Here is a 14512-nt window from a genome sequence, read left to right on the forward strand (position 1 = left end):
AGGAAGCCCATTGTTATATGTAAGGGATGCACATGTGTACAAAGGAAGGTATATTTTCAGGAAGATATATTGTGTTTGAGAGAGAGATATCCTACTTGGTGAACTGGGATTCAAACCTGCAGTCATTGGTTGAAATGCAGTGTGCACTTAAGAGTAAGGTTAGGGAGTGAGTATCGTTTTATGCAGCTTTGATCATTATTCCAGCAAGATCATCTCAAGGGACAACAGGATTGGGCTTCAAACATTTACCAGAGTTTGGAATTGTAGCCAGTTTTCTGACCACTGGGCTACCTCACGGCAGCTGGACTCCTAATGGCCTCTTCATGTTGAGATTTCAGTGACTGATCTAAGACCTATAAACATTGCACAACATAGTTTTGGTTCTGTTGAATAGCATCAATACAAACATAGAAAGTTTTACATGAAATTAAGGTGTTGTGATATATATTGATATTAAAGTAATTTCTGAAAATATCAAATTAGTATCCAATGTGCCCAATGCATTTCTTCAGACCAAATGAGTAACTACATCACGTTCATTGTTTCCTGTATCAATCTCATTTTAGAGCTGTTTAAAAAATTATTTTATACTTTACTGGTACCCAAAATCACTCACTCACTGTCTCACAAGATTTTCTATTGTCCCGTCTGAAATTGGATTGGATGGCTATTCTAAGCATTGAATGTGAAACTTCATGAAGATGACAAACAACTTTACAAGTTCAGGATATTTGTCATATGCAATTTAGCATGTTATGTATCAAATAATTGGGGATGAAACCTTTATCACTTCAGTCTTTTCTCTGGCATTAAGATGACATTCTGCATTGTAAGTAAGGTATTGTTGAAAGTGGTTTTAATCCAAACTTACTCTCTCGCTCTCAACAAAAATACAGGATGATGGGGTAGCCTAGTGGTTAAAGCGGTCGCTCGTCATGCCAAAGGCCCGGGTTCGATTCCTGACATGGGTAAAATATATGAAGCCCATTTCTGATGTCCCCTGCTGGTGTCCCCTGAGGGAATATTGCTAAAAGCACGTAAAACCAAACTCACTCACTCACGCACTCTCAACAAAATATGGAAGGTCCTCTTTATGAACACTTCTTCCATTCTGCTAAACTCATGATGATATGTTCATGACAGAATGTTAATTACAAAACTGACCATATTGGAGGACTTGTCCCAGAGTTAGGCCTGATTATTTAGTGTGCACCATAAAGTGACACTTCCCATGCTACACAGTCCAAAACAAACTAACTGTGTCAGAGAGGTCAACAAGTTTATATCAATTTGGGTAAGTCTGGAGGAGAAATTCTCAGTGTTATCAGGAGATAACATTCGATGTTAAACATGTTGAAGTCTGTTATATTAGCACTGAAGTTATTAGCAGTTTTTAATTGTGGTTAGTAATAAAACATTGTCCAAAAACTAGAGCTGACTGGCCCAGACTTGTCCTTCCAAGTGTCACAGTATACTGAACAGCCGTTTGATGTTCAAATCCTTACGTTTCCTTTTGTAGACTCATTATTCAATTCTTTTGAGTTTATATTTTATGAAACATAACTTGAACCCATGGAGATTTTGGTTTACACTTGGATCTGGAGCTTGAAATGGACTAGGTGGTCTGACTTGGTGGTTTTGTCTTCAAAAGGAGGGGGTTGATTTCGTTTCCGGAACACAACTTGAAAACAATGAAAGATTTTTCAGCCAAACCTGGTACATGAATTAACAAATGTCTGAAGTGGTGCTATTTGGTATATAGGAATTTCAAGAAAATGAATTTGTTTCCTGTTTTCATGACAGCATTTAGTTTGACTTTGACTTTGTTTATAATCTCTAAAACTGATAGATATTCTTTCATGAAACTCTGCATGCACAAAGACCAGGTTGTCCATTGCTGCCTTGTGCTGCTTGTATTGTTAAGAATTTATGTTTTGTCCGTTTCCATGGCAGCAAGTTTAACTTTGACTCTTTGTCAGGACCATATCTCGAAAGAGTACTAAAGTACTGTCGGAAATAGAAAATAGCATATGTCGAAATAACCCACTTTGGCCTAACTTGGCATTCAGTGGGATGCATAATAGGATATCCAGAAAAGCATGTTTACTCGTAAAATCGGGGAAAATATGAATAGCTGCTGAAAACAATAGATCAGACTATAGATGGCAATTAGGTCGTTCAGCCAGGTATGACGACGGACCGTCGATTCACCTGGCATGAAATGCATGTGCTGCCTACAGGCACAAGGGGTCATCTCAAAGATATTTTGTGCTTTTTCATGTGTGTTGACTATGTCTCATCTATTGATTAACATCTTACGTGTCTTTCTTTCATATATGTTGAGATATGTAAAAGAGTATGATTCCTGATAACCATAGAAACGCATCGTATTAAAGGTCTCAAAATATATAGGTGGCAGGACCACCCGATCGCGAAGATCAACAGGACTGGATATTATTTGTAAATTGTTATGAAGTGTACTTCCCCAGTATAATTGCCCTGAAGGATTATCTTATCTTAGCTGATATCTCTATCCCCCAGCCCGACCTAAACGATCATCTGCGACACCCGTCCAGGTTTTGCTTTTGAGACGAACCCTCCTATCTGTTTCTTTTATAGTGACAGTGAGACTCCATGGTAGCTACATCCTTAATAGTTTCAGCATGAAAGTTATTATTTTTTACGTCAGCTATCATTTATAATGAAGCTACGTCTAATTTCAAATTGGGCATTTAAAAAGTGTCCTTTGTAATACAATATCGTCACACACTAATTTGCATAAAGCCATGGTCTGTTCCAAATAAATCGTTTTGGACTCATTTCTGCACTAATCTCTCCTCAGTAAAGTCCTTTTTCTACGTTTCCTATGTCCCTACCACTGAGACTGTAGTTAGGCCGAACTTAGTTTAACAGATATTTCACAGTTGCACACATCAATTACATAAATTGTAGAGATAAATGAGAAAATACAGTTTTTTTCTATTTCCGACAGTACTTTAGGTGTTTTTCATGAAGCTGCAAAAACAAAACACACAATTTTCTTTTACTTTTATGGTTTTTATAAATTTGTATTGTTTCCTTTGACTTTGATATTGGTGTGTACCTGACAAGGCTGAAATAGAAGTACAAAGTTAGATATACCATTTGCATGTTATTGTTTTGATAGCTCAATAACTGCTCTTGTATGTGAAGTTTGACTTTAAGTAACTGTCCGATGAATTGTCCTTTTCAAATTTCATGGGACTGGGGGATTTGTCATCTGCTGATGACTCGTGTTTATCAGTGATGTTCATGATGACGCAGTAAATTCCATGATGGATGAAATATTGACAGTTCTGTGACTCTCTGCTTGATTGAGAACATAATTATGTGACATGCTGACATTCATCCTTATCTGTAAATATGTTGTGTATGGATTTTAAATGAGCCCTACTTGTTCATTTTCTTTTTATCCAGGGTGCTTATTGCAGTGAGTATGGTTTGGGTCATTTTTGTTGTATTTTGAAAATATTCAATAGGGCTGAAACATTGGTAGAAATAACATTATGATATGATAAGTTTTGCATGCATTTGCATCTGTGAATAATTAAAACAATATTTGGATCTAATTCCACACATTTATTTAGATGATTAAAACATTTGCAAGGTAATTGACAGTCTACTGACAGTAAAGTGGACATTCATGGCATATTGAATCTATTTTAGCATGATCAACAACAATATGCCCTCCTCATCTTTGATAATACACTTGCTTGCTGAAACCATTTAAGGCAAGGTAAATATGATTCCTTGTTCTACAGACTGACATGTTCCAGTGGACATGTGGCAAAAAACATGAACGAGAACTGAGGTCAGTTCCCTGAAACAAGGTTTGGAAATATCACAGTTGCATAACTAACAATTCTTAAATGGAGACTTTTGCAAATTTTAGGGTTTATTTTTGTTGTAAAATGAGTTTGTTCAAAATAGGTGGGTGGACTTGTGCTCATCTTGTGCACTTCCACAGAAATCATCTGCTTCTTCACCCAATGTATCACAGAGGAAAGCATTGGAGGTATGAAGATGTATCTGAGTGGTACATGACCTTCAAATGATGCCAAGTTTATAAATTGGCTTTGTAATGCACTTTATCAGATGGTTTATCATTTTAGTGAGAACATTTCAGTAATAAACTTGACAAGAAAATATGAAGATTCAATGCACTTTTTAAGTGAAAGCAAATTTCTGATTTTCTATCAACAATCGATGAGGCAAAGACAAATCGATGAGGCAAAGACAAAGGTAGTTGTCTGAGATCAGGATCAGGATGGAAATAAATTCAGTGATTAAAGTAAAGTTAAATGTTAAAGTTGAGAAAAGTGGGCAAAGAAATAGATACCAAAGTGTTTTCAACCACCACCACCAACAACTTGCACCAACACCAGGTTTCATGTAATTGTTTTGGATCAGTAACTACATGGTAAAAGTATATTCAAGCACTTAGTCTGAGATGATAGTGTTTGGTCACTGAATGCCTTTTATTGTCTGGATGGACAACGCTTCTTGTGAAAGCACCCAGTCACACATTTTCAGGGAAGCGCTATTTAGGTCTCTGTATACATAGATTCAAATGATTGTAAAGGTATGTGGTGGCCAGCCTAACTTCTGGAATCAAATATAACTGATCTGTTTGCCATCTGTTAGGAACAGACAGTAGATCCTGGACTGAAGCTGAATAAATGTTCAGAGGCAGCCATCAGGCAGGTGTGGATTTCTCTGTGTAGCAACATTCGAAGCATTTAACTTTCCATTCCACAGACATTCAGACATTCTGACATCAGAGAGACGTTGAACCAAGTAATGATATCTTTACTATTACCTCATTTTCCCCTCATTAAGTATTTTACTGCGCGTAGTGAAAATAAGACATTTTGTACTTCATTTTCTCACTGGTTTTCAATATCAGCTCTAAAACTGTAGAAGACTTGTTTCCACATGTCAGATGATTGTAAACTGTTGATTAATAAAGAGATTATTCGTTTACACCTCCTTAAATGTAAGTTTCAAGAATCTTGTTTCAGAATTCCATTATACTAAATCAGTTTTCCAATTCTAGCACCTTTTTTGGCACAATCTGTCAGTCTATCCATCTATCTATCTCCTGAAGATACGGGTTAGTATTGTTCTTCAGCAATCCATGCTTGTCATAAGACGTGACTAATAGGATCGGGTTGTCAGGCTCACTAAGCTGGTTGACATCATATCCCAGTTGCATTGATTGATGCGCAGGCTGTTGATCACTAGATTATCTGGTCCAGACACAATTATTTACTGACCGCTGCCATAAAGCTGGAATATTGCTGAGCCTGAAGTTAAACAACAAACAAGCCAATGTATGTGAGATGACGAATGCACCTTACTTTTGTCACATAATATGCAATTGTCACACTGGAGCTGATGGGCTAATCTTGCAAATCAGAAATTAGACTTGCGCAGTACAGAATGCCAAGACAGTTTGAGGATAAATCATGTGAAGAAACAGAGGTCTCAAATCATGGAAGCTGATTCGAAATATCAAATGTTATTGCTTCTTCTCCAGGATGACATGGGAGCTGTAGAAAAGTCATAATCAAAATAAGGATGTTAAACAAGTTGTATGATTTTTGTATGAAAATTGGCCTATTAGTCCTATTATGAATCACTCGTGTATTCGGTGAATGGAACCGTATCACATCATAAATTCAATTCATTAGTCATGGTCACTAGAATCAAATATTTACAAATATATTTAAGAGGGTGGTTTTATTTGGAACTAGTTTATTGTTTAGATTCACTAAATGGAATATATCCAAGCCAGACAGAAGCCTAACTTGTGTTATATTTCCAGGTCCCCACATGGCACTGTCATTTAAGGCTATAAACTTCATTGTTTGCTATGTATTGCTTTTTTTGCCTTGTAGAAAATATCATTTAAATGTTTCAGCTTCAGCAATTACATGACATATTGTATTTGTTAGTATATATTCATAAAACATATTTGCCTCATAGTGTACTCATGGCAGCCTTAGTAAAGATTTGTAAAACAATTCAGTCCTCCACAGAAGCTGAATCTGATGTTTATGTTTGTCCATAAAATGAGAAGGCAGTGTCACCTCCTGCACAGGCCTGGGTCTTGATAAATATTAACTGTCTATTTGACTTCTGGACCAGGTCTGTGGATCCCTTTGGCACCACTTGGACCCTTCTTGTTACTCATGGGGGCGTGGTGGGTGAGCTGTCTAAGGCACCAGGCTAGTAATCCAGCGAGCTTGGAGGTGCCGGGATCGAGCCCACCAGTGACCGGGTGTAAAAACCTTGGAGTCAACTTTGTGTGCAGACTCTTTCAGTGTTGTCACAACCCCTAGTGTACAGTACACAACACTGTGCACTTAAAAAACCCCACGAATCCGTTGGTAGATGACCAGATGGTGGCCACATGAATACGTGCAAACACCTAGTTGCGGGTACAGCAACGTGCAGTAAACTTGGACAAAGCACTGTGACCATGTGTCCCAGTCCACCCAGCTGTGAATGGGTACCTCGTAAGGATGGGAAAGCCACATTAACTTGGAGTGCCTAGTAGGCAGCAAGAATTGTATGCTCCCCAGGGAGTTGAGATTGAAAATATGATGTGTGATTGTGATGGACATCCAATGATCGAGGGAAAACAAAGCGCCTTTGAGCAGTTGTACTGGATATCGGCGCTATACACATGTGTATATGAGTTATCGCCAAGCACACTTATTAGCAATTGCATATTCAGAGTTTTAAAGAGGATCACTAGCAGCATGTGTTACTGATATATGGACAATAAATGTGTTGTATGTTACCTTCAATGATGTGTATAAATGCTATAAATGCTGACATACGGGAGGTGAGTCAGTATGGGCATCACTGTCACTTCACTGATGACGTCTGTCCTCATTCTACCTGTAACTAGAGCATTGGGTAGGGGGACAGGTCAGTTCTCCTGATAACACCACTGTTCCGTGCTATATCCAACCATCCAGCCAGAGGGAGTGTATATACCAAGTGTGTGTGTGGACGTGACCTTGGGGACAATATCATTCCGATGTACCAAACATAACTGTGGTGACAAGGCTGTGGTGTTTATCTTGACTTCTGCAAATTCAGGCGTCGCGGTCACTTTTAACTGTATCGACTCTTGCGATGAACACAACTAAGCACTGTTTACTCATTACACAAGGTAACCTTTGTTGTTATGTGTTTGTGGGTTATTGTAAACATGATGTTGACTAAATGTAGTTGTATGATCACGTATCAAGGTTAGAATTTGTGTTGTGATAAATAATTGATTATCTGAAATTTAGGGCAATGTTCTCAGGTTACATTACCTCTTAATAAGTAGGTTAGCCCTTACATGATAGACATACTGAATGATGGGGACACTTCAGGTGACACTTTACCTGTAGAAATGATTGTCCAGGTAGTAGTTTTACACCAGGGATTTCTCTCTAACTGATACTTAAACGATATTTGGGAAGGCCTGTCTTTCACTGTTAACAGGAACAGTATGGATGATTTTAATGTTGATATATTTGATACAGTGTTAAAATTCTGTGTTGAAAATACCTCTGAATGTAGGAAAATAAGAACTTTGAAAAAACAAAACAATATAGAACAAAATGTGGATTTTTCTCGATTATCACCCAAGGAACAAGGGCTGTCAGTAATCCTAGATATATTTCTGTAATCAAAAACAGGGCACAGATTTGGAGTACCTAATTTTCTTAGGGTCCACTGGTCGTGACATACATTGCTGTAACCAGATACTACTAGAATACTAAGAGCTGATGCAGACTGTTCTTCTTTAAAGAGCAGGAAGAATACCCAACATGGTTCTCTTTATGCCATATTAACTGAACACATACTGTAGTCATTACACTGGACCCTCTTACATCTCAAACACACACAAAATTGTCTCAGATTTATCCAATTTTATTTGTTACCCTTTTGAATGACATTGATTTCATGTTGTATGTTAGATATTTCACCCGGACCTGTGAGTGCATGTGAATTTTCTAATTTAACTTGTGTTTTTAAAGTTGTAGATGATGCACATGACTAGGTAATGACCATAGGGAATTCTTGTGTCAAGGAAACGTAATGTGACTGGGTTTATATTGAAAATGTTTCTTAATTACAAAAACATCAAGATTTCTGCTCATAGATGCCTTCAGACTGCAGTTTTCAGAGTATTTTCCAGGAGCTTCAAATACTCTGACATTGATGTGGTCGTCTTCATTTTATGGGTGCTTCAGTTGTCTCCATGTGCTGTTGTGCGCATGTGCAGTGTGAATTCTGGGGGGATTTCAGCGTTCAAAATGAGGAATGAAAGTAACTTCATCATTGTCTAAACACCTCTTTATGAAATATTAAGTATATGTGTAATGATGTACTTTAACATTAAACCCAAGGTTCTGCAAATATGATTGCATGTTATTGGTTATGTATCATAATAGTAAATATCATACAGTAAATATACCCTGGCCTGAATCACAGAGTTTCCTCTTCTAACTAAGTAACCTTTGTCCCAAAAGCAAAATGTTACTCACTGTTGCTCCTTTGCCATAAACACAAAAGATGATGCGAAGAATGACTGTTTTAAAGTGAGTGAGTGAGTTTAGTTTTACGCCGCACTCAGCAATATTCCAGCTATATGGCGGCGGTCTGTAAATAATCGAGTCTGGTCCAGACAATCCAGTGATCAACAGCATGAGCATCGATCTGTGCAATTGGGAACCGATGACATGTGTCAACTAAGTCAGCGCGCCTGACCACCCGATCCCGTTAGTCGCCTCTTACAACAAGCATGGGTTGCTGAAGGTACATTCTAACCTGGACCTTCACGGGTGGACTGTTTTAAAGGTTTAATCACTACATTAGTGACATGTATTAGTGGTCCAGCAGCTATCGGAGTCAACTGGGGCCGTAAGGAAGCTCAATACAGCATGTCACTTAGAACTTTCGGTAACGGAGATTTTGTGCATAAATGACTATATTTTGTCCATTTTTAAACCCATGGCCTAAATAGCAAGTTACATGTGGATGGATGAATGGATGGGAGGGATGGGAGGGTAGTTTGGATGGATAGTTGGTAGGGTAGACTGGGATAAGTGGACTGATGGACGGAGGTGAGGACTGATGGATGGATGGATAAGGATTAACCTGATAAAATAAATTTCAATAAAAAAGTCATGTGTGTGTGTGTGTGAGAGAGAGAGTAATTAAAAGATACATGTAGAATAGATGGTTAACACTGAATTAAATATTTTCTTGTGTTCCCAAAATGTAATTTTGTCAAAGGTTTTAATGGAAGAAACACACTGAGATTCTACCAATCAATATATAACAGAAATCGTATGAACTTATTTTGCTCTAGCCTCCATACATTTGGTCCATGCTCAAAGCACATTATCATCCTGGCCATACTTCTCCTTGGGGAGTATACAATCCATGCTGCCCTGTAGAAGGTGAGCCATCTCATTAGCATCTCATCCTACTGGGTAGCCATTAACTGTGTTATACCTGTGTACACAGATAAGGACACATGACTAACACTGATTCACAGTAGGATGGGAATAGCTACATGCCGAGTGTCCAAAACAAGGTGAGACCTTGTGTAAAATCTTACCATGATGTGACAGATCAAGTCTCTTAGGATGTAACTGGTTGGTCTGCTTGAGACATCCTTTTGTAGGCAGCCACAGAATAGTGAAGCAGGACTGTGGGAATATGACAGATCATGTCTCTGGGATGTGACTGGTTGGTCTGCTTCAGACATCCTTTTGTAGGCAGCCACAGAATAGTGAGCAGGACTGTGGGAATATGACAGATTATGTCTCTGGGATGTGACTGGTTGGTCTGCTTCAGACGTCCTTTTGTAGGCAGCCACAAAATAGCGAAGTAGGACTGTGGGAATATGACAGATCATGTCTGTGTGATGTCTGCTTGAGACAGCACTTCACCGGAACAGTGAAGCAGGACTGTGGAGTTAACAAACAAGTAGTTGCTCCCAAACCATCCAAGATCTTGATGGAATATGCACAGGTTGTGCTGTCTGTCTTGTTTTGCTTGTCATCCATTGATTCTGTGGACTGCTAGTTGCACTTTTATATAGCTAGGATGTAAGCATCTTGATGCTTTCAGCTGAAATATGGCCTATATGAAATGTCTGTCATTGTGCTGATTCACTTCCAGATAACGCTTTGTTCATCCAACCATCCACTTTGACCCTGTTAGATCAGTTCTGATAAGGATCCTTGTTATTATTTTATGACCTTTGATTTGTTTTGGCATGCGAGAAATGATATTTTCACACTGAATGTGTTAAGTTGGGTACAGATATTAACATGTCCCTCTGCCATCTGTCTCAAACCGTTGAATATTGGTAAACAGTCTCGTGATGAACTGGTACCTTTTAATGTTTACATGTATAACGGGACACTGATCTAGAGCAATTCCCGGACTGGTTGTTGCTTTTGTTATTGTTTCAACCCCATGAGTACCCATATAATATCCCAGAATTCTTACAATGATCACAGTTTCGTCTTGAAATTAATTGGAAAAATATTGTCATCTTTTTTACCCCTTAATTTTTTATTATTATGATAACAAAGTTGAACATTTTGAAGTTTAACTTCATCTGCTAGTGGTAAAAAATGTTGGGATTTATATGTAAATTGTATGTAATGTTATAACTCGTGATAGTTTCTCAACTGATCACGTGGCTTTATTGCAGTTTTTTTTGTGTATTGGTGTATCGTCTCATTGGTCACCCACATGGTTGGTTGTTTAACGCCACACTCAGCAATATTACAGATATATGGCGGCGGTCTGTAAATAATCGAGTCTGTACCAGACAATCCAGTAATCAGCATTATTAGCATCGATCTACTCAATTTGGATACGATGACCGTGTCAACCAAGTCAGTGAGCCTGACACCCGATCCTTTTAGTCACCTCTTACGACAAGCATGGGTTACTGAAGACCAATTTTAACCCAGATCTTCACGGGTCAAAGATTATGGAGAATCTAGGTACATATAAACCAATGATGTCACACCTTCTGGGAAAATTAGTAGCATGACAGCTTGTGCAGGAATTAGTATTTGGTCAATTGATTGATCTCGCTTGGGTCATTGATTATCAATGAGTTTGGGACACTAATCAATATTCATAAAAATTGAAACATCAAATTTATCTTTAGAAAGTATGTTTCTAGTTGTCATATTTGTTGAATCAAGAAATAAACAACTGATGCAATTTTCTCACTCATAAGACTGCCATGTAAATAACACACCCGGTACACTCAAGCGTGTCTCAACAGGAAGTATCCTCGATCGTCTTGATCATGGTATTAATCGGTGCCTCACCATACATAAATGTTTCAGTTGCTACCAAAAGATAAATCAATGTGCTTGACTTGATACTTTGTTGTTGTTCCATTTTGCCAAGGTGATGGTCTGTAAAAACAGGTTTCTTGTAACCAGTTATTTCAAGTCTGCTGTTAGCTGACAGCCATATTGGGCTTTCACTCCTGCTGGTTGTCAAGACTTCATGCAGGGCAGGCTATAATACATATATGTGTCATATTTGGGGACTTGTATTCACATCCCAGGTGAAAGCAGTTGATGAACATGAGGAATTCAGAAATGACCTATTTACTGAAGCGCAAACCCGATTACTTTCCTCAGCTACCAGTCCATCCATTACCTGTTTGTAAGGGACAGAAATTGTATCTCACTGTTTTGAACTGCAGATGCTTGTATCGAGTCATATACCTCTTTGACCCTGGAAAATGTTTGTTACGTGCAACCTACTTCAGACATAAAATATTCATCAGTCGTTAAGCAGCATGTTCATTGGTAGATACATATTAATGCACAATACCCATACAATGGACAACCACTGTGTTGAAATTCTGTTAGCTGATTAAAGTTTGACATTTTTTTACTGTCACATGCAATTAGCTGGAAGTTTTTTTGTGCCACCACTTGTAGAAGAAATAGTATTTGTTTGAGAGTTCAGGTGGTATCTGAATGGGCTTGAAGTTTCTGTTTTGAATCACAGGGGCTTGTTACTGAATGCCAAACAAATTATCAAGGTATTTATTGTATTGTGCAAGTTACCATAGTTAGTTATGGTTAGTGGTAGTTAGCATGTATATATGTTGATGCTTTTTGTGTGTGTGTTAAAGGCCCTCTGTTTCCAGTCGACAACACAATCCCCAGATCCCTGAGCAGGGATTTACTTGGAGTCCTGTATTTGAGGGTCCCTTGGACTCATACTCTTAATTTTCAGGGTCTTGGGCTACAAAATGGGGGTCCCAGACACTTAAATTTAATACGTGTTATTGTATCGTGTATCATTATCATAACATTGTTACAGTAATTAAACTGCAAATGATACCATAACCCAGCTAGTAGCAAACTCTGTGATAACCTATTGTTACTTGATTGGAATTTTTTTAAAAAGTATGTGGACTTTTTCTGCATCCCAGTGGATGCGTTAATAAATTCCGTTGCGTCCATTGTCAATTTTTATGAGTATAGGACACAGGAATTCGCATCCCGTAAATCCCTGCCTGAGAGTAACACTTGACCACCTGGCCATTATTCATGTTTCCACTGGCCCTTGAGATACATACCACACAGCAGACCAGCTCTCGTATCAAATACCAGTGGTATACCATGTCTTTATGTTAGTTTGTCTAACCATTGGTCCAGAAGAAGTGTCTGCAGACTTACTTGCCTTGCCAGGAACATGCTTGGTTCCCTAGAAGTCTCCTACTTCAAGGATGTCTATGTTAATATAGTATGACCAGAAATTATTGACAATTTTAGGAATATGTGTAATTGGATTTCTAGTATATACAAACTTGGCCAGCTATGATGTTCTTGCTTTCATTCAAGAGAGACAACTCCGTTAATCCTTTTTCATTAGTTTGTGAAGAGTTATCCCCCTTTGTTTACTTGCTAGCAGACGACATTTTCAGTGATCCTCAGTATGAATGATATAGAGAAGAGGAAGTTGATTTTAGAGTATTATAACAAGGACATCAGATCAGCTAAAGTGATTTCAAGAAGAACAGGCATCCCTTTGTCCACTGTTTATCGTGTTTTGAAAAATATTGCAAATGGATATGGCATTGAGCACCAGGGAGGCGCAGGTAAGCCCAGAAAATTGACTGTCGGTGACAGGAGGCGGCTTGGTATTCTTGTTTCTAAAAACAAACGAAGGGGTTTAGAAAACATAAGGCTGGATATGATTGATAGAGGAACTGTGGCTGTCTGTAAGGAGACAATTAGAACTGAGGTGCATGTAATGGGTTGGCAGAAAAGTCAAGGAATTCCATCACCTATCATGAAACCTGAACAAAAGGAGCGAAGGTTGAACTGGTGTTTACAGCAAAGAAATTGTAACTGGGACAATGTGATTTTCTCAGATGAAAGTTGTGTGTGGCTGTTTCCTAATACACTGAAATTCTGGACCAAACAAACTGAAAAACCTTTGTTTCAACGCCCAAAGTACAGTCCAAAATTTAACGTGTGGGTGGCATATCTGTGTTAGGGGCAACACCCCTCTGTGTATTTGAAGGGAATATGAACAGTGAGCTGTACACAGATATTCTTGAGGGACATTTACTTCCATCTGCTCACTTGTTCTATGGAAATGTTTGGATTTTCCAGCAGGACAACGACCCAAAACATTGTTCAAAGCATTCACAGGCCTGGTTTCGGACCCAAAATGTGACATCATTAGATTGGCCAAGCTATAGCCCTGACCTAAATCCAATAGAAAATGTTTGGGGACTTATGAAGGAAAGTGTCAATAAGAAAAATCTGACAAATATTGCTGAAATGAAAGAAGAGGTGGTCCGATATTGGAACAGCATGGGCCACGACTTTCTAAGTTCTTTGACAGTAGTATGCCCTTTTCTAAGTTCTTTGATCAGTAGTATGCCCTTAGACTTGCATTGAACTGCAGAGAGGCCTGCATTGACTACAGCCCATTTGTGACTTGACAAAATACTAACTGTTCACCTGTCTTTGAATCTGGAGTTATGTTCTGCTAATATTCACATTTAATACGAGAGTAATGAGTGAAAAATATAAAAAAATTACAATCTTTAAATTCTCAATAATTTCTGGTTGTACTGTATAATACCAGTCGTCTATATGATAAACTGTGCAGTATATGCATAACCTTTTCCCCCTCAAAAACTAATAATATTTTTTTCATTACTTGAATCCAGGGGGCGGTGGGGTAGCCTAATGGTTAAAGCGTTGGCTCATCACGCCGAAGACCCGGGTTCGAATCCCCACATGGGTACAATGTGTGAAGCCCATTTCTGGTGTCCCCCGCCGTGATGTTGCTGGAATATTGCTAAAAGCGGCGTAAAACCAAACTCAGTCAGTCAGTACTTGAATCCAAAGCCATAATGAAATAATTCCACAAACAGTCATTAGAA

At 38.4% G+C, this 14512-nt stretch overlaps 1 protein-coding gene across 3 annotated transcripts in view; it reads left to right on the forward strand.

The window, feature by feature from the left end:
- LOC124288601 (6-phosphofructo-2-kinase/fructose-2,6-bisphosphatase-like) overlaps positions 1-14512 on the forward strand; it is a 119252-nt gene that overhangs the window by 33440 nt on the left and 71300 nt on the right. The window contains exon 1 of one of the 3 annotated variants that reach the window (XM_046725157.1): positions 7080-7225. The exons of the other annotated variants lie outside the window; for them this stretch is intronic. Coding sequence (XP_046581113.1) covers positions 7189-7225 — 37 coding nt within the window. The 5' untranslated portion in view covers positions 7080-7188. Of the gene's footprint in view, positions 1-7079; positions 7226-14512 lie in introns of those variants that run through there. 3 annotated transcript variants of the gene reach the window in all.

This window comes from Haliotis rubra, unplaced genomic scaffold (assembly GCF_003918875.1).
Source record: "Haliotis rubra isolate DU_JTF1 unplaced genomic scaffold, ASM391887v1 Scf420, whole genome shotgun sequence".
Lineage (NCBI taxonomy): Eukaryota > Metazoa > Mollusca > Gastropoda > Lepetellida > Haliotidae > Haliotis > Haliotis rubra.